The following is a 20,830-nucleotide window of genomic DNA, read 5'->3' on the forward strand; positions in this document are numbered from 1 at the left end:
TCCCGGAGACTCAATGAAAGGTTGTCCATAGCCCCTGGCTATCAGTCTTTATAGTCAGTTTCAGGTACGGACGCGTCGGGGAGATTGACTTCATCTCAGAAGAGAAAGACAACAGACATACACATACACACAGTGATAGGTAAAATCAATCTCTCAAGTTTATTAGCAGGAAGGAAGGTCTATTTACAATATCTACAATAACGTGACTATTACTATCATAACCTTTATAATGTATCAGCAACCCACATTTACACAATGTACATGTCATTACATAGACCTCCCAGTTGGTGTCACCATGCGTTCACCTTTCTCAGGTCAACAACCAATAAGGTCTAGCTGAGAGGGTGGTGCGTCTTACACCTTCTGACAATAGGTCTTCAGTGATTTCGGTCTGTACACTTACCACCTCAGACTTATTACTCATACAAAACAAATTATCTTATACTTCTATATGTGGAAAATAATAAACTTTAGACACAGAATGAGTGACTATAGGCAATCTCCCTGAGATTGCTTAGTCTCCCTGAGACTATTTTTCTAACACTCCCGGAGTGTTGTGTTCCCTGAACACATTTTGGCTTAAATGGATATCGGACTAATCAGAGCCTCCCAGTTTCCTTGTATCCAACTTGTACAGGTTATATAGAAAATAATTCTACTCACCGGACAAGTGGATGGTTACTGAGCGGGTGATACCGATATCCCGGACGAGCCCCCAAAACTGTTGGTTCCGTTGACCCTTTAGACCCCTGGTCTAAATTCTCTGTCACTCGTTCTGTCTCCTCAGGCCTGGAGAAGCATTGGTTACAAGTAATCACACATGACACCGTCTTGTCAGTAACCAAAAAACTTCTAATTTATTCCACAACGAAAGCTCTCTTTTATAGTACAATATAGTGTTAACTTTTTCAAGAATAAGGAATGTCTATAATATTACATAAAAACTTATCTGCTACATACAATAGAATCTGGCTAGATACTTTTCAAGGCTATGAACATGATCTTTCTCAGGCATTGTAATTAGTTATAAGTAACAAACAATTATTCTCTCATGGAACAGAAATATTTGACATTTAATTGTATCATGACAGAAACAGGTGCTTGTTAATACAAAGAAATAGTTGAATACTATCACCGTCTCTACCAAGGCTAAGCTAAGATAAAAAATAGAAGAATGTTGTGAGTATAGTTCTGTAATACATAACTGACATAGCATATTTTCATTAACTCATTCTGGTTATAATACAAAACAATTAATCAACATGTTAGTACAAAATGGAGTGGGAAAAACAAAATGACAGACCTAAAAGACATACATTTCCCTTCAACCACCAATTTATATATTCATAATCTTAATTCACAAGACTCACACTCTACTATAAGAAGCCTTATCTCCCCCCAAAAAAAAATATTTTGAGCTGAGTCCAATGAACTTGGAAAATGACGGTTACTTTTCTAAAATCAGAGCGCCTTATCCATTGCTGGATTTATAAGGGGGCAAAAGGGGCAACTGCCCTGTGCCCCCCTAACAGAAAGCCCCCCCCCCTCTATATAGAAATTAAATAAAATATAAAAATTATGTAAAATAATATAAAATGTGTTAAAAAAGAAAAACATTCTATTGTTCATGGGGAATAATATTTTGACGACCATTATCTGTAATCGTTTTTATTCTGGACTGGTATAAAGTTTTGTTTTCAAAAATGAATTTTGGCAGCTCAAGCAAACCAAACCTAGGGGTTGATTTACTAATGGCACATAGGCTGTGCACTGTTCAGGCTCAGCTGCATTCCTTTTTCTTAGTAAAGGGAGAGAGATGGAGAGAGAGATGGAAGGAGGGAGAGAGATGGGGGGGAGAGAGAGAGAGGGAAGATAGAGATGGAAGGAGAGTTGAGCGCTCATGCATGATCTCAGAATGACGTCTTGTTGGGCATTTTAAAAATGTCTAACTGTCATTGAGAATGTAAACCAACTCTGTGTATGAGGCACCCCCCCCCCCCCCCGATCCTGCAGTGCCCCCTCCCCTCCCCCTCCAAGGTGTAAATCTGTCCCTAGCTATCCTTGTGTAAATGGATCCCAATCATTACCCCGAGATTGCTGTGTAAGAAGGATCTGCATTCTATTCTCCATTATAGATGACATCTCTGATAACAATGGGCTCCAATCACAGAGCTAACACCGCACAACAAGGAGAATAAAATGGTGGCTGTTGCCGGTTTTTATGTTGCACAATATTTGCGCAGACGTTTGTCAAATGCAATTGTCAGGAAATAATACACTTCAATGAACTTTAATGCACACAAACACCATGGAGTACCACATTTAAAAATATATATATATTATTGATGTTATTAAAGATGATGTTGCAGCGTGTGCTGTGCTACAAGCATTTTGTCTTTTTTTTTATTTTATTTTTTTTTTTTTAACTTTAGTTTTTTTAACTTATTTTTTTAAAAACTTTTTTTATTTTTTTACATTTTTTTAATTTAGCTTTTTAAATTTTTTTAACTTTTGTTTTTATTTTTTTTACCTTTATTGCTATTACTAGGGGGAGGGGGGCGTGTAACAAACCCACATGTGATATTAAGATGATGTTGCGGGGTGTGCTACAAGCATTTTGTGTTTTTTTTATTTTATTTTTTTACTTTTTTAAATTTTTTTTACTTTTTTTTTTACTTTTTATTATTTTTAAAAAAAAATTAAACCTTTGTTTTTATTTTATTTTGTTACCTTTATTGCTATCAGTAGGGGGATAAGAGGTGTAACAATCCCTCATGTGATATGTGTGTGCAGGTGACAGGTCCTCTTCATGCAGACATCAGAGGTCTGTTACACCCCCATGTCTCTCCTGCCCTCCCCCGCACACACAGCTCCACACACAACACTGACTGGGGGAAAGGTGACAGGTTGGAGGCACATGACTGGAGGGAGGAACGACACTGCACAGAGAGCCAATGAGGACACGGAGGCTGGGCGAGTGGGCACGGGAGACGGAAAACAGGAACCGGGGCGTGGTTAGAGGCGGGGGATGATAAATAGAGGCGGAGCCGATCACTGAACGAGCTATCCTTTGAATGGGAAGATCGGAGCTGAATAAATATGAGGGAGGAGCCACACGGCACGGAGAGCCAATGGAGGCGGGGCCAGGGAATACGAGTACTATACTGTCTGGGAACCGGGGCGTGTCTACAGGCGGAGGATGTGGTATAGGAAGGAGCCGGACGGCTGGGGTTTGAAATGGGAGGATCGTTCCTGAGATGGGCCGGTGAGATGTGACGTGGGAGGAGTTGTGTTCGGGCTAGAGGTGGATGTAATGTGGGAGGAGGCGTGTTTTTACTGGAGGGGCGTCGATGTAATCTGAGAGGAGGCGTGTTTTTACTGGAGGGGCGTCGATGTAATCTGGGAGGAGGCGTGTTTTTACTGGAGGGGCGTCAATGTAATCTGGGAGGAGGCGTGTTTTTACTGGAGGGGCGTCAATGTAATCTGGGAGGGGGCGCATTTTTGCTCAAGAGGCGTGGATGTAATCCGGGAGAAGGCGTGTATTTTCTGCAGAGGCGTGGATATAATATCGTGGGAGGAACCGTTTTCTGTCAGAAGGCCAGAATGTGAGTGGAGTCATGTTTTGGCTTGAGGGGCGTGGATAAAAACCTGAGTAAAGCTGCGCTAGCGGCAGGCAGTGGAGGTCACATGTTTCCTGTCCAGAGCGGAGCCCCAGCCTGCAGCCACACCTCCTTTAAAAATATGCACAGCAGGTATGTGACCTCCACTTGCCTGAGTTATTTCTATTGGTAGTTCATGTAATAAAAAAAGTTGAGTGGAGGTCACATGTTTCCTGCACAGAGTGGAGCCCTAGTCTGCAGCCACACCCCCTTTGTTGTACAAAAAAACACCCCCACACCTTCTTTATGCACAGCAAGTATGTGACCTCCACTTCCTTGAGATATTTCTATTGGTTCTTTGTTACAGTAAAGTTCATGCAATAAAAGAAAGTTGAGTGGAGGTCACATGTTTCTTGTCGAGTGGAGCTCCACTCTGCAGTCTGCTTATTTGTTACAATAAAGTTCAGTTTTAAAAAAAGGGGTGGGATCGAGGTCACGTGCTTCCTATAAAAAAATGGAGCTCCATTCTGCAGCCAGTCCCCTCTCACTGGAGGCGGAAGGACGAGATGTGGGAGGAGCCGGGCCGCGGCTGGGCGGGGACGGGAGGGCCGCGATTGGGCGGAGATGGGAGGGCCCGGACCCTGATAATGAGGCGGTGAAGGGGATCAGGCCCAGTGAGGAGTGACCTTATCCGGTGACAGCTGAACGCAGACTACACATGGCTCTGCTCAGAGGTGAGGCCGGGGACATGGCGAAGCACAAGTAGCTCCTCTCCCACAACGTGCGCCGTGTGTTGTACTTCACTGCACTGGAATGGCGGCACATGGCGATCCAATCACATCTCATGTTGCTGTAGTCCGATCAGAAATGAAATGTGATTGGTCATTACCTGATTCCAAATTGTAGGACTTGCGCCCCTGTATATGACCACTAGGGGCTATGCACGCTGCTGTCAACACGTGAAGCCAGACAAGGTGTCACCGGGACAGGAAGTGAGTGTAATTCTCCGTTATGGGGACACAGGCAGCCATCAGTCCTGACAGAGCCTCCAACCCTTCCACATTCTGCTGGAAAATCTGTCGGTGGTCTGTACTGTCCTGTGTGAGGAGAAATCTCCCCGGTGGGGACACTACCACCTGCCTATGTGGGGGCTGCCCTGTCACTGCGTCCATTGTGGCGTGCGGATGGTGACATATCTCCTCCTGATCGCCTGCTAACCCCAGGCTGGCGCTGCTGCCAAAGCCGTCCACCGCAGATGAAGAGTCTGCCGCATTGGCCATGTGATGGCGGCCTCCTTACATCTGTGTACATTGGACTGCAGGACACGTCCCTGAGCATGTGTTGGGGTGTCGGTCAGGAGGGAGGACGTCACACCAATGTGTATCAAGTAGGACTACAGGCAAAACCTTTTCCATTTTGGATCGAGTAATGGAGGGTTATAACACGTCAGTTTATTCTTCACCATCTGTGTCCCATTGGGGAGATTTCCCTTCACTTCCTGTCCCCATAGCTAGAACAGGAAGTGAGAGGAAGTCCCTGCAAATTAACCTCTTCTTGACCGTGCTATAGACAAAAGATGGCTGCAGCATGGTCGCCCTGTTCTGGGAGGGTGTCTTCCCATAACCCCGCCCCCTGGGGGCACTCATCCGGAGCGCTCTGTGATACTTCAGGTCATGGGCCAATCACAGCTGATCACATTGTAAACAGACTTGTCAGTTACCAGCAGTCCTTTCCTCCAGCGGGCAGAGGAGAGCCGGTAACCAGCAATTCTGACGGGACATTTACACTGATAATCCGGGTACTAATTATCAGTGCGGCCCCTTTGGTTTCCATCAGTGCGGCCCCTTTGGTTTCCATCAGTGCGGCCCCTTTGGTTTCCATCAGTGCGGCCCCTTTGGTTTCCATCAGTGCGGCCCCTTTGGTTTCCATCAGTGCGGCCCCTTTGGTTTCCATCAGTGCGGCCTCTTCAGTGCAGCTTCTTCAGTGCCCATCAGTGAAGGAGAAAAATGACTTATTTGCTAAATTTTATCCAAAAATATTTAGTCTTTTTTTTCATTTGTTTAGCAAACCCCCCAGTGGTGATTAAATACCATCAAAAGACCGCTTTATTTGTGCAAAAAAAACCAAAAAGATGAAAATTTCATGTGTCCAGTGTTGCATGACCGCACAATTGTCATTCAAAGTGCAGCAGCGCAGAAAACTGAAAATTGGCCTGGGCAGGAAGGGGGTGAAAGTGTCCGGTAGGCGAGGGGTTAAGGGAATTCCGTGGGGATCCTCAGGTCACCAGAACTTGTGTCCCCCATTGGAAGATTTCCCCTTTATTACTTTTCTGGGGGCAACCCGAAATTTGGGATTGAGATCTTAAAAATAGGCATGGAAATTAATTGTTGCCATAGTAACCTGATGCCACTGTCGTGTACAAAGTGTGAGGCAATCATTGGCTGTTCTGCACCCCACAGACTGCACAGCCAGCAGGTTATAGTGTGACGCCCTCTGGAGGGCTCTATGTGAAGTGACCCCGGTACAGGAATGACGTTACACTTGTATATGGATTGTGGGGTCACCTTCAGTCTGGGGGCCCCGCTCCTGACAACACACGTGCACTGAGGGATGTAGCACTTGTATATGGATTGTGGGGTCACCTTCAGCCTGGGGGCCCCGCTCCTGACAACACACGTGCACTGAGGGGCCACACTCTATGGGGTTATTTACTAAAACTGCATGATTCAAAATCTGGTGCAGCTCTGCAGAGAAACCAATCAGCTTCCAGGTTTTATTGTCAAATCTTAATTGAGCAAGCTGAAGCTAGAATCTGATTGGCTTCCAGGCACAGCTGCACCAGATTGGAGTGCCAATTCACACTGATGCAGTGCGGGATTTTCCCAGGTTTCTGTGCGATTCTCACACTGCATCAGAATCGCACCCCGTTCATGCGAACTGCTGTGGGTGTATGTTAACACCCCAAAATTGTTTCTAGAAATGCGATGTAAACCCCCATGCAATCTGATTCTGGTGCTGCCCCAAAAAAAAAAATAAAGGGTCCTGCACGGCTTCGGTGTAAATGCTCTGCGATTTGAGCACCGCGCAGAAATTGCATTTGATTTGTGCAGAATGCAGTGTGGTTCCTGTGCAAATCACATGCGATGTCGGGGGTGTTGACATTTTTATTTAAAAACTGCTTGCCCAGGGACTAAATCGGGGTCCCAATCTACTTGTCCCTCATAACAATATATTTGTTCTGATAGAAAAAAAATGTTTTAACCAAAACCGGCAAGACAGAGGCACGCGGGGTGGAGGGGGAGGCTGGCACTGTGGGCTCTGCTGCCTGAATGCTTCCACCTGACAGGTGAGCCCTGCTGCTTACCTACAAGCCGGGGTAAAGGCTTCAGAAAAAACTAGCTGCCCGGAACTAGATTGTAAGCTCCCAGGATCAGGGCCCTCCTATCCCTCTTGTATTGAACTGTATTGTTGCTGTATTGTCTCCCTTTATATTGTAAAGCGCTGAGCAAACTGTTGGCGCCATATAAATCCTGAATAATAATTACATGTTTCGGGCAATACAAATTGCAGTGTGAACCAGGCACTAAGGGCCCTTTCACATGATTTTTTTTTTTTTTTTTCTGTGTTTTTAAAAATATTTCCCTTTAAATCCTTTGCGACTCCTCACACCATTGCGCTGTGGGTGCGGTGAATTTTGAAAAGTTCTGCGTGCTGCATCTTTGGAGCGGTTTTGAAAAAATGCAGCTCCCCACTGAAACGAGTAAAACAATGCACTGCGTTTTTGAGTCACTTGTCCGTTTTACACACCCAAAAGATAACGCAACAAACACATCAGGAACACAGAAAAGTCACAGCAAAAAATGCATATGTGTGTGAAAGTACCTCTAGTAAATCCCCCCCCCCCCCATATTTTTTACTTCTGGTGACCCTGTACTGGTGTGGTGGTGATCAGGAACACTGTTGCTGGCTAGACTGGTGACACTGTACTGGTGTGGCGGTGATCAGGAACACTGTTGCTGGCTGGACTGGTGACACTGTACTGGTGTGGCAGTGGTCAGGAACACTGTTGCTGGGTGCACTGACTCTGGTGACATTGTACTGGTGTGGCGGTGATCAGGAACACTGTTGCTGGCTGCACTGGTGACACTGTACTGGTGTGGCGGTGATGATCAGGAACACTGTTGCTGGCTGAGCTGCTGACACTGTACTGGTGTGGCAGTGATGATCAGGAACACTGTTGCTGGCTGCACTGGTGACACTGTACTGGTGTGGTAGTGGTCAGGAACACTGTTGCTGGGTGCACTGACTCTGGTGACATTGTACTGGTGTGGCGATGATCAGGAACACTGTTGCTGGCTGCACTGGTTATGGTGATACTGTACTGGTGTGGCAGTGATCAGGGACTCTGTTGCTGGCTGCACTGGTTATGGTGACACTGTACTGGTGTGGTGGTGATCAGGGACACTGTTGCTGGGTGTACTGGTTCTGTTGGCACTCCAGCACTGGAGTGACCGGAATTAGGGATGCTGTTGCTGGCTGCTGTGGTTCTGGTGGATGGAGCTGGGAAGGCGGAGAACCTCTGTCAGGTGAGTAGTGCGGTCTGTGTCCCCTCTGGGGAGATTTCCTCCTGCCTCAGTCACAGGAAGTGCAGCGAATCTCCACAATGGGTGGACAGACCATAACAAATACCTGACAGAGGCGCTCGCCCTTCACTGGTCTGTAAATGTGGAGGTGATGTGAGTAAGCTGTGTCATGGCTGACCTCTCCTTTACACATTGCCTGCTAGTCATGCCTATTGCCTTACATTAGGACTTTGTATTGCTGACCTTGAAAAAGTGTACAGATCAGGACTCTTCTGGGACTTTCCTAATCTGAATACTGATTAACTATGGAGGCTGCTGGTATAGTAGATGGTGTTCCTTCATGTTCATAAAAGGTCATTAAAGGGCTCCCCATATTTTTATGCTAAATGTGTCTCCATTGGGGAGACTGTCCTGTCTTCCTGTTTTAGTGACCACTGCAGCGTGTCAGTATGAATTTGACCCCCTATACCCTTGTGACAAATATGCAGTGCAGCTTAGTAATGTGTGTTGCACTGCATGCATACACTGTTGTTTGACAGTGTGCCACACCATTGCAAAGCGCGTCCATTAGCGGGTTCGGTAGGGTGCCGTTCCCAATGAATGACTCTGCATTGCAACAATGCAATCAACGCACACGGATCAACGCACACGGATCAACGCACACGGATCAACGCACACGGATTCCATGAACAGACCTTGAGAATGGACGAGCTGAAATTAAAAGAATTTTGAGGTTGATAACTAACACTGTGGCTTGCAGCACTGATGCTCGAGGTTCAGCTCCATTAGGGACGCCATATGCATCTGTGTGCATGATGTTTAAGTTTAACCACTTGCCCTCCAGAGGATCCTCCCTTTCCTGACCAGGCTATTTTTTGCAATACAGCGCTGCGTTACTTTAGCTGACAATTGCGCAGTCATGCAACACTGCACCCAAACCATGTTGGAACATCTGAGATTGTAATATATAGTGTCATGTTTATAGATTTATTATATTCTGTTTTTGTTTTGTAGGTGTTTTTATTGTTGCTGCTAAGAGAACCCCATTTGGTACCTTTGGGGGAGTTCTAAAAGATCACACCGCGACAGACTTGGGAGAGATCGCAGCAAAAGCCGCCCTTGCAGCAGGCAATGTGGCCCCTGATGCCGTAGATAGTGTGATCTTTGGAAATGTTGCTCAGGTATGAAAGAATGTAGTGTTTATGGACCCATCTGCCCTGGTCTGTTGGGGGGGGGGGGGGGTTAGTCCATTAGAGTTGTCTGTTGTAGAATAGGAGAGGAGAAATTGTCCATTGGGGGGGGCTACTAAGAGGGGGAATTCTTCTCACTTTGTCATGTCCCCCTAAGGTCCTGTTGTCTGTGGCGACAGAAGTGAAGGGAAAATTCCTCAATGGTATACAGATGGGGCAAATATTAATAATCTAGTCTAACATGGGTTTTGTCTCTTCCCCATTCTATATTTAAAACTTTTTTTATTAAAGAAAAAAGTTGTTATTCATGCACTTTAAAGTAAAACCACATCCCTGGACCCCCCGAACACCACTTGAATCCCTCTTAACCCCTCCTGGCGGTATTCCTGAGTGTAGCTCGGGGTAAAGTTTCAGCACCAAAAGCGGTAACCCCGAACTACACTCAGGAATACACTGCAGCCCTGCTCCCGGATCTCCTCTGCACTTACCTTGTCCTGCGCTCCTGCGATGCCCCCCCCCCTGCAGTGTCACCTGTAATGTCCTCCAGCCGATGCCGGCATCTGCCTTCCAGGTTCCGTTTCCTGCGACGTCGGGACGTACGGGGGACGGAACTGGTGGGACATTTGAAAATTTTAAATTGACATTCACTAAATACACTAAAATCGCATAGTAAAACATTACTGTATCAACCCATTTCACATACATTTTGTCCCGAGTGCTTTGTCCGGCGCCCTGCCTGCATTTTTACTGTTCTTTCTGCCTGGAAACTGAGAAACGTCCATGGCGTCCAAAAAGCGTCCCTTTAGGTCAAAAGCGGTTTTAGACCGGCTAGAGAACAGCGATAGTAAATCAGAACCACTTGCAGAATTGAGTGATAATGATTCGTGGGGGAAATTCATCATCAGACACTGACAACGATTTTGCGACTTTGCTCAGTGATGTGCGAACTTGGCGCTATATTTCAAATTTCAGTGTTTTTGGTTTGATTATATTATTCAATTACATTTATTATATTTATTTTTTTTATGATTATTTAATAAATTTATAATTTATGATTTCGTGTTTCAAATTTTATCATCCCCGGGATGTTTACTAGACTCTTGTTCGGACAGATTTCAGTGCGTTATTCCTAAACATTACAGGCCTACAATAAAAAAAATACATATTTCCATGCAAAAAAATGTACCGCTTTGAGCACAGAAATATGGACATAATCAGACCGCTAGGGAGGCTACATAACCTACATACGTGTGTTTTGGGGTTTTTTTTGTTTTTTTTCTTCTGCAGTCTTCAGGCCGGTTCAGTGACACCATGGGATATTATTCCTTAACAAATGTGTGTTCCTTATTTCTGGACTGTGTGGAAATGTAATGACACATGAACACTAGCCAGTCCAGGGGGTACTGTGAGGCGAGCCTGTATGATGACATGCCCAGGGGTTGTTGCTTGAATGATATGGACCATCTCCGAAGAGAATGAGGGTGCAGGAAGAAGGGGGCAGCAATAATTGTGGAGAGGGGGAGTATCATTTGTCCATTTAACACAGAAGTTCTGCAATGCTATTAAACGAAAAACAAAATTGGCTTAGATAAAAAACAGCAAAATAATGTATACTGTGTGTATATGTACCATGGCATCAGACCCATGTCCTTTCACCTTGCAATGACCACAACACTTGTGCATGCCACCCACTCGCCCGGGCCACTGCTCCTGAGCATCTCCTGCGCCCTGGCCGCTGCGCCTGCATGACCTCCATCTCGCCACCAGACCAGACTTGCCTCCTCTTCCCCCCCTTACCACCAATACACCTGAACACTGATTTTCACCCGACAACACTTGTGTGCGCCTTCACTGTTACCACCACACATGGCTACAATCGCCCCTCAATTTCATCACTGCACATGCCATCAGCCCAACATTCATCATTTTGCAACCTTGTCCGTTCTAAAATCCGCACACTTTTGCGACTGTATAGTGGAAAAATGATATAAAACTACTACAGGACGCTGTAGTGCTGCCTTTTCAGGGAGTGGGGCCATGGCACCGTGCACTTGGTCTGTTCTCAGTCCTCTGGTTTAAGATTCACTGGGTCAAAGACTGAGAACATCTTGTGCTGGACAACATGTACTGTGGGGGACAGACTAAAGGTGAGCACTGCAGCTACAATTTTTTTGGAGGGAGTTGGTAAGCTTGGTAGGCAGGAAGTTACTTTACCTCCTAGACAGTACATTGTGGTCATTGATTCTCATCAGGTCTTCTTCACAGTTCGGTGGGACAAAAACACCTGCTTAGAGGATTCTTTCCCCTTGTTTAGATAATCAATAATAGTCCCTCTTATTTTTGTGTGATGAATGCGCTGTTAATAGTTTTCATGTCTCTAGTTCTGGCTGTAGTAGGTGTACAGAAGTGTTTCCCTGCGTTCTTGAAAGTCCACCATTAACCTGAACCTGTATTTATTGTTGCAGACTTCCAGCGACGCCATCTACCTTACCAGGCACATAGGACTCCGTGTCGGCATCCCCATTCCTGTTCCGGCTCTAACGGTCAACAGACTGTGTGGTTCTGGCTTCCAGTCTGTCGTCAATGGATGCCAGGTAATTTTCAGCCAAATCCTATCGCCCGACACCTTCCCCCCCCCCCCCCCCCCCCATGTACTAAGCCAACGTTTTGGCTCTCTTGTAACAGCAATCCGAGTGGCTAACTAGTCACTGGATCACTTTTAAAAGCAGCGGGAGGTGAAGCGTCATCGTCCCACATATTCAGGGTGTAACATATTACAGATGCATCCGCCTTCGCTTCCTCCAAGTCCCTGTTTGGACAGATAGTAGGGGATCTTCTCCCTCCGCTGGCTTTCACAATCTGAAAATAAGCCATGTGAAGCTTCAGAGTTCTAGGACTGTGAAAATTACAAGTACCAACAGCCTTTGTAGCTGCTGGCTTGTTCTCAACTACCACGGCGCTGTTGACCTCTTTAGGTAGTTCACTGATTCTTCCTTTCAGTGTGTAACTGCCTGTCTGTATCGGCGGTATCTGCAAACAGCTGCAGGACTTACCCCTGTGATCTCCTGGTTGTGGGTGCAATGCTTTACAGGCTCCTAACAAGAAAAAAAAAAAAAAAAAAATTATTTATATAATTTTTTTTTTTTTTTTCCTACCAAAAAAAAGTGCATTATAGATTTTATTTTTTTGTAAGTAGGAACTCCTTCTTTAGTGAAGTGGACATTGGAGCTTGAATTGGCCGCTCAGCATGCGCTTGTACTGAGCACCTACTTTTCATTGGGGTCGGGGCCTCATTTACTTGCTCAGCAGATGCACTTCTGCTGGGTGTTAAGAGAGCCCAACACTCCCCTTTCCTGACCAGTACCCAATCAGTGCTCATTACACTGCAAGGTCTCTCCCCTCCCTGCTAGTCCCCGGGTGTGGTGCTGGAGTCAGGCAGGGAGGGGAGGAGGAGAGATACAGCGCAACGTTAATAATATTTTTATTATGCAGGATTTATATATCCAACAGTTTGCACAGCGCTTTAGAAAATGAAGGTAGACATTACAGATACAATTTGGTACAAGATGAAACAGACAGCCCTGCTCGTTACAGCTTACAATATTAAAAACATAAACGTTTAAGTCGCCATAAAGCCCCTTTCTTTTTTTAAATGCCCCAGACATTCCTAAAAGCATCTCTGCCTTCTATTTAAAAAGAAAAAAACTTCATATTTTCCATCCCATCCTAGCAATTTTTTTTTCTTTTTTTTTTTTTTTCTTTTGCAGGACAAGTACACTGGGGAAAATAATTATTTGATCCCCTGCAGATTTTGTTAGTTTGCCCACTTACAAAGAAATGAAGGACTATAATTTTATCATAGGTGTATTTTAAATGATAGAGACAGAATATCAACCAAAAATACAGAAAAAAACACAATACAAATTTGAGTTGCAGTTCAGTGAGTAAAATATGTATTTGATCCCCAACCAACCAACAATTAATTCTGGCTCCCACAGACTGGCATGTGGTACACAGATTAGTCCTGTTAATTTAAAGAGGTGCTCCTAACGACAACTCGTGTATAAAAGACACCTGTCCACAGAATTTTTCTTGAGCACCATCATGGGCAAGACTAAAGAGCTGACAAAGGACGTCAGGGACATAATTGTAGACCTTCACAAGGCTGGAATGGGCTACAAGACCATCTGCAAGAAGCTTGGTGAGAAGGAGACCACTGTTGGAGTGATTATTTGCAAATGGAAAAATAATAATCAATCATCCTCGGTCTTGAGCTCTATGAAAGATTTCACCTCATGGGGTAAGGATGATCATGAGAAAAGTGAGGGATCAGCCCAGAACTACAGGGGAGGAGCTTGTGAATGATCTCAAGGCAGTTGGGACCACAGTCACCAAACAAACAATTTGATAACACAGTATGCCGCCATGGATTGAAATCCTGCAGCGCCTGCAAGGTCCCCCTCAAGAAGGCACATGTACAGGCCGTTTTGAAGTTTGCCAGTGAACATCTAAATGATTCAGAGGAGGATTGGGAGAAAGTGCTGTGGTCAGATGAGACCAAAATTGAGCTCTTTTGGCATTAACTTGACTTGCTGTGTTTGGAGGAAGAAAAATGCTGCCTATGACCCTAAGAACACCATCCCTACAGTCAAGCACAGAGGTGGAAACATTATGTGTTGGGGCTGTTTCTCTGCCAAAGGTACAGGCCGAATTTGCCACATTGAGGGGCCAATGGGCCATGTATTGTAAAATCTTGGATGAGAACCTTCTTCCCTCAGCCAGAACACTGAAGATGGGTTGTGGATGGGTCTTCAAGCATGACAATGACACAAAACATACCACCAAGGCAACAAAGGAGTGGCTCCTGGAGTGGCCCAGCCAGTCTCCAGACCTTAATCCTATAGAAAATGTATGGAGGGAGCTGAAAGTTCGAGTTACCAAGCGAAGGCCAAGTATCCTTATGGATTTAGAGAAGATCTGTAAAGAAGAGTGGACCAAAATCCCTCCTGAGATGTGTGCAAACCTGGTCACCAACTATAAGAAACGTCTTGCCAGCAAGGCTTTCTCCACCAAGTACTAAGTCATGTTTTGCTTGGGGATCAAATACTTATTTTACTCAGTGTGTGTGTGTGTGTGTGTGTGTGTGTGTGTGTGTGTGTGTGTGTGTGTGTGTGTGTGTGTGTGTGTGTAAACAAACAATCTGCAGGTGATCAAATAATTATTTCCCCCACTGTAGATTGACATGAGGGACAAGTAGATTGGGACTCCAATTTAGTCCCTTTTGGACAAGTTGTTTTTAAAAAAAAAAAAATAATAATAATAATTTGCACACCCCTGTCAGTTTAGGCATTCCTAGTCTATAATGGCTTGCTTAAAGTGTAACTCTGCCAAAGCACCCAGTAAACAAAAAGAGGCCTTCCAGATGTAGCTTTTCTGCACTCTGCAATCTGTCCTATCAGAGCTCTCATTTAATAGGAACATTCCGCTTGGCCAGAAGTTCCTTCATTATGATAGTACCTAGGGCAGTGAACAGTCGGAATTCTAGTTTTAAATGGCATAATTGGGTGAATGTGGCCTCCTGACTGTAAATAATTTGAGTTGTATCATAAAGCAGCGGTGGTAAAAGGCTAAGATGAGTCCAACAGCCATTTTGTGCCATACACTTGGTGTGTCTTTTCTATGTATTTACACACAAAATCATATGGAGTAGGAAGCAGACTGAGCTGCGTCTTTGCTGGGAGGAGGGATCTGTGTAAGTGGAGCTGCGTCTCTGCTTTTAGCGGGAAGCAGGGTAGGTGGAGCTGCGTCACTGCTGGGAGGAGGCGACGGCAAGGTAGGTGGAGCTGCGTCACTGCTGGGAGGAGGCGACGGCAAGGTAGGTGGAGCTGCGTCACTGCTGGGAGGAGGCGACGGCAAGGTAGGTGGAGCTGCGTCACTGCTGGGAGGAGGCGACGGCAAGGTAGGTGGAGCTGCGTCACTGCTGGGAGGAGGCGACGGCAAGGTAGGTGGAGCTGCGCCACTGCTGGGAGGAGGCGGCGGCGGGGTAGGTGGAGCTGCGTCACCGTTGGGAGGCGGCGGCGGCAGGGTAGGTGGAGCTCCGTCACTGCTGGGAGGAGGCGCCGGGAGGGTAGGTTTTGTTTTTTGTGTCCATGTGGAAAAGATTTCTCATTACATCCTGGCAGGAACTAAGGGAGAATCTTCTCAAAGGACAGCAATACCTGACTGAGGTTTTAACCCTTCTCCACCTGAAACTAAATAAGCTTTGCTTTAAAGTGCAACTCTTTTTATTATATTTTGTCTTTTCTTATTACTGTTTCTTTGCAGGTGATTTCTGGGGGAGGGTTTTGGCAGACTCTACTAGGGAGTGTTACCTGTATAGCCAAGCACAGGTTCACTTTAGGCTCTGTGCAGACCATTGAGAACTGTCAGCCAGTTGTGCATGTAGGAAGAGTATTTCTTGAGTATTCTGTACACCACAGTCTACAGAACATCCCATGTGTAACCACATTGCAAGGAAACCACTTTTTAAAAAGAGGATTAACTGTAGATTGAATTGGAAAGGACATTGGGACAAGGTGACATTTAAAAAATTTTCCATTTCCTTACCCCAGGAAATTGCCCTGCGAGAGTCGGAGATCGTCATGTGCGGAGGCTCGGAGAGCATGAGCCAGTCTCCATACGCTGTTCGAAATATCCGATTTGGAACCAAGCTTGGAGTGGATCTCAAGGTACCAACATTGTTGGGGGGAATGTCGTACAAAAACGCTGGAACTTCATCTCTGATAAGAACTGTCTGTACTGCCCTTCAGAAACCAATAAAATCTATGTGGTAACAGGCCAGTTGAGCGTGGGTAAAGTGGGTTTTTTGGGTTCCCCCCCAATTTATCTAAACACTATATGACCAGAAATTTTGGACACCTGACCATCACACCTTGCTGGTCATTCTATTCCCAAACCAGGGGCCCCTGCCTTTTGTGGTCATAACATCCTATACTCTTCTGGGGAGGCTTTCCACAAAATTTTGGGTTGTCTGTAGGAAATTGTTACCATTCGGCCAATAACATTTCTGAGGTCAGCTACTGATGCTGTATGAGAAGACCTGGCTCTCAATCAATATCCTAATTTATCATGTCTCGTTCATGTTTATGTGGAGCTGGCTTTGTACACAGGGCCAAACTGTTGCCACAGGATTATAAGGGCACATTTTTTTTTCTCTTTGTTGTCGTTCTCTTCTCTGGTAACATCTTAAGAATCGCTTAGATGTATGGCAGCAGAGCGACATCCCTGCATGGGATCACGTATCCAATATGAGATCCAGCTCTTCTGCATAGGGGCACATGTGCGGCCCCAGCTGTGCTGTTATTCATTTCAGCACAAGCCGATCAGTGGCCCAATGGTTGGGAATGGGAGTATCTCACCAAAAATGTTTGTTGTAGGGGATGCCCAAAATCTGACTTTTATCTAGTGCAAACTTCTGGGAAATTACCAGTAAGTCAATCACACAAGCAAGAAATGACATCTGTGGGGGGCGTTCTGTACATCATCTGTGTGCAGAACGCCTCCATGTTGCCATATTACTTGTAGTTTTACAGAAACATGCAGCACTGAAGATTGAAAATGTAATGGAGGTTAGGGGTGACGGGATGGGTTTTATAATGGGGGTATTAGTATTAGGGGGGGTTATGATGGGATGGGTTTTATAATGGGGGTATTAGTATTATGGGGGGGTTATGATGGGATGGGTTTTATAATTGTATGAGTATTATGGGGGGGGGGGTTGATGGGATGGGTTTTATAATGGGTGTATGAGTATTATGGGGGGGTTGATGGGATGGGTTTTATAACGGGGGTATGAGTATTATGGGGTAGTTGATATGATGGACCTGAGCAGGGGTGTTTTTAGCAAGTTTCTCCTTTCTGAGTTTGATGTACTCTGGTCACATGGCGAGGCCCAATGTTGTATTAAAAGAAATGGGCTGATGACATGATCAGGGATATACAGCGTACAGAACACCCCATATACTGCCACAATTTTGAGGTTTTCGATGAAAAGGATATTGGACGCTTGTAACTCTCTGTATCTGACTGTTCTATTCACCCCTAGATGGAGGATACTCTCTGGGCTGGCCTTACTGATTCCATGATAAAGACCCCCATGGCCATCACAGCTGAGAACTTGGCTGAAAAATATGTGATCTCCAGGCAGGACTGTGACAACTTTGGCTACCGGAGCCAACAGAGATGGAAAGCCGGTGAGTGATTTGAGAAACTGACTTGTCTGTAGACGGGGATATGTCTACTATCTCTCAACCAAGGGTGGCTGTCGTCTCAGTCAGGCCTAGTGAGCGGGGTTTACATTCGTATAGGTTAATCCCTGGATGTGATATAAGATTCGGTATCCAAAAGTATATCTATAATAAGTGTCAATATATAGGGTAATATATCACAGTTTAAGTCCCACTTTCACCCTTGAAAGTCCAAAATCATAAATAATAAACCTTTTTCCAGTGTCAGTGAAAATATTTAAAAAAAAAAAAAAAAAAAGTCCAAAAATTCCAAACAATTGTTCATCCAAGTTCTGATTCATTATCCCCATGTATTTCCAAGAATGAGGTGTACTTCCAAAGGAAAAAAAAACTAAATAGTGTATTATCCTCAGTAGAACAGTGATTCTAAATTTTAAATATAATCCACAAAAACTTTTTTTTTTTTTTTTTTTTTTTCGTTCAAACCAAAAAAAACTCTGAAATTGTGAGCAACACGTGAAATATTGAAACACTGTGTACACTTCTATATACACATTCCTTTGTGAGCACTTCTAGGTGGCTGAATTACTCTCCTAGATTGTAAGTTCCAAGGAACAGGTCCTTCCTAACCCTCTTGTATTGAACTGTATTGTCTCCCGTTCTATTGTAAAGCGCTGAGCAAACTGTTGGCGCTATATAAATCCTGTATTATAATAATAAATGGGTATTAAAGAGCCTTCAAAATAATCCCATGGATTCTCACTCCAACAGAAAAATATCTCCCTGGAATAACTTCAGATCTCAGGTTATCCCTTCCTTTGTCATGCCTTCATGTCTCACAATGCCATTCATAGATAGAAGAAATAGCCATATAGTGTAATATATTCACTTAGAAAAGATCCAGATTTTAATTAATGTGCTTACATTCGTAAAATGATTAAAACGCATATATTCTCATTTCCCAGCCACAAGCAGCTTCCTGGAACTCTGAAGTGTAGAATAACCTCACTTAAGATGGCCGTGTCACAATCATGCCCACAGGTGCCAGGTGCGGTTCTCCATTTTGCCTCAAACTAATACATTTTGGGTATTTCTCTTAAACTCCTATGCAAGCACCTGGAGGTTTCGTGTATCTCCTGATTCCCCTCCCTCAGGAATGCAAGCAGCATATGACGCTGAGCCTGCCTAATAATCCTTTTGCCAAATAAGGTATTGGTTTGGCCGTGATAGTAAAATTCCAGTGCGATTGTCTTCGATAAGGAGAGCTTTCTCCCTTCTTGAGGTTAGAGAGATATAACGGTCTGCGATACAAGATCTGCAGACAGAAAGCAAAGTCTCCTGCGATGAGTCAATGGAATTGGGAGTAGAGACAAGAAGCAACTCAACCTGAAGCTCATGAAACTTGAAGCTGCTTAATCCCAGGCATTTATTTGGCAAGTACTTATTTACCTGAACTTCTGACCCTTTTGACCTTTTTTAGTAATCTTACTTTCTAAAAGTGTTGAACTGTTTCTATAGCTCCTGAATGTAATTTACAAATCCCTGCCTTTTTAAAGAGATGCTACTATGAGTATTTAACCCTCTGTATAACCGGTCTGTAGAGATAGCAGGATACTGATGGTTAACCAATCATCCTAGTGTATTGCTGAGTTTCCTCTTTCTCTGATCAAAAAGCAGGTGGTGGCAGTGTGAAAGGGTTAATTGCGTAATTAACTCCACCCAGTAACAATCGCTCCCAGGCTGCAGGTACATCGATTGTGGTCCAATTAGCTGGAAATTTGTTGTGCAGGGTGCAGCTGGGCGTGGCATTGTTACGCACGTCACATCCCGGTTTTAGATCGGCCAGTCCTTCGGTCACGAGTTTGGTGAGAAGAGAGCTGGGGTATGACGCCGTGCCCTTGACAGGCCACTCCGCTGCTGCCGGTTCTCGTGCAATGTCACGGCCCTGACACGTTTCGTCACTTCCTGACTTCCTCATAAGTGGTGTGTACGTTGGATCAGCGGCCATATTTATCTCCGTCTGCCTAATTGGCAGTAAGTCATTCTCCGCCATTCAGAACAAGGGCAAAAATCAGATCCTACATTGCCACATTCAGCGTTCCAGGAAGCTGCTCATGGCATATGCGTTTTAATCATTTTACGAATGTAAGCATGTTAATTAAAATCTGGATCTTTTCTAAGAGAAGAAATAGAATATATTGCGCTATATGGCTATCTATGAATGGCATTGTGAGACATGAAGGCATGACTGGAAGGAAGGGATAACCTGAGATCTGAAGTTAATCCTGGGAGATATTTTTCTGTTGGAGTGAGAATCCATGGGGATTATTTTGAAGGCTCTTTAATACCTATTTAGGGTAAGGGTATGTAATTCAGCCACCTAGAAGTGCTCAGTGTTCACAAAGGAATGTTTACATAGAAGTGTAAACAGTGTTTCACCATTTCACATGTTCACAATTTCTGTTTTTTTTTTTTTGTTTTTTTTTTTTGTTTGTTTGCACGGAAAAAGTTTTTTTTGTGGATTATTTTTAAATTTGATTTAATCACTGTTCTACTGAGGATAATACACTATTCAGTTTTTTTGTTTCCTTTTTTGGAGGTATACATCATTCTTGGAAATACACGGGGATGATGAATCAGAACTTGGATGAATAATTGTTTGGAATTTTTGGACTTTTTTTTTAAAAATAATTTCACTGACACTAGAAGGTTACTTTATAACCCCAGGATGTGTTTGTTGTAAAGTAGAATTCAGTCGTCTTCCTGATACTTGGGCTAGGATCACACCTGTGCAGGTGATTGCCGCTGTAGGACCGCACCTATTCCCTCAGCCACAATCGCCTGCACAGAAAAATGCTGGAGATGTGTGTGGGTGCCATTAAGCCTGATGGCACACACACACACTGGAAATTGCAGCAGTTGCTTCCCACACTGGGAACTGCACTACACTTGCTGTTTTTTATTGTTAGCTGCAATTTCAAAAAATGATTCCTGGAAGTTTTCAGAGCATGGTAGTCCATTCAAATGAATGGGTTGCCATGTACGTGCAAAACATGACTCCGAGCTGCAGCCGTGTGAACCAGGCCTCAGCGCTGAACTCCAGGAAGAACACAAATGAATACATCAAATTAATAGTCTGTACAGCAAAGCACATAAACAGCACAATGAGCAGGGGTGTATTTACCACAAGGTATTTGCCTAGGGTGGCATTT

General features: G+C 44.5%; 1 protein-coding gene across 1 annotated transcript in view; it reads left to right on the top strand.

Moving 5' to 3' along the window:
• Positions 1-4,207: 4,207 nt before the first annotated feature.
• ACAA2 (acetyl-CoA acyltransferase 2) overlaps positions 4,208-20,830 on the top strand; it is a 35,668-nt gene continuing 19,045 nt past the window's right edge. Inside the window, exons 1-5 of the mRNA XM_089681606.1 lie at positions 4,208-4,333; positions 9,197-9,363; positions 11,838-11,966; positions 15,984-16,100; positions 17,477-17,624. Coding sequence (XP_089537732.1) covers positions 4,318-4,333; positions 9,197-9,363; positions 11,838-11,966; positions 15,984-16,100; positions 17,477-17,624 — 577 coding nt within the window. The 5' untranslated portion in view covers positions 4,208-4,317. The remainder of the gene's footprint in view (positions 4,334-9,196; positions 9,364-11,837; positions 11,967-15,983; positions 16,101-17,476; positions 17,625-20,830) is intronic.

Source organism: Staurois parvus, unplaced genomic scaffold, assembly GCF_062004578.1.
Source record: "Staurois parvus isolate SC_StPar_1 unplaced genomic scaffold, SC_StPar_1.0 ptg000272l, whole genome shotgun sequence".
NCBI classification, from domain to species: Eukaryota; Metazoa; Chordata; class Amphibia; order Anura; family Ranidae; genus Staurois; species Staurois parvus.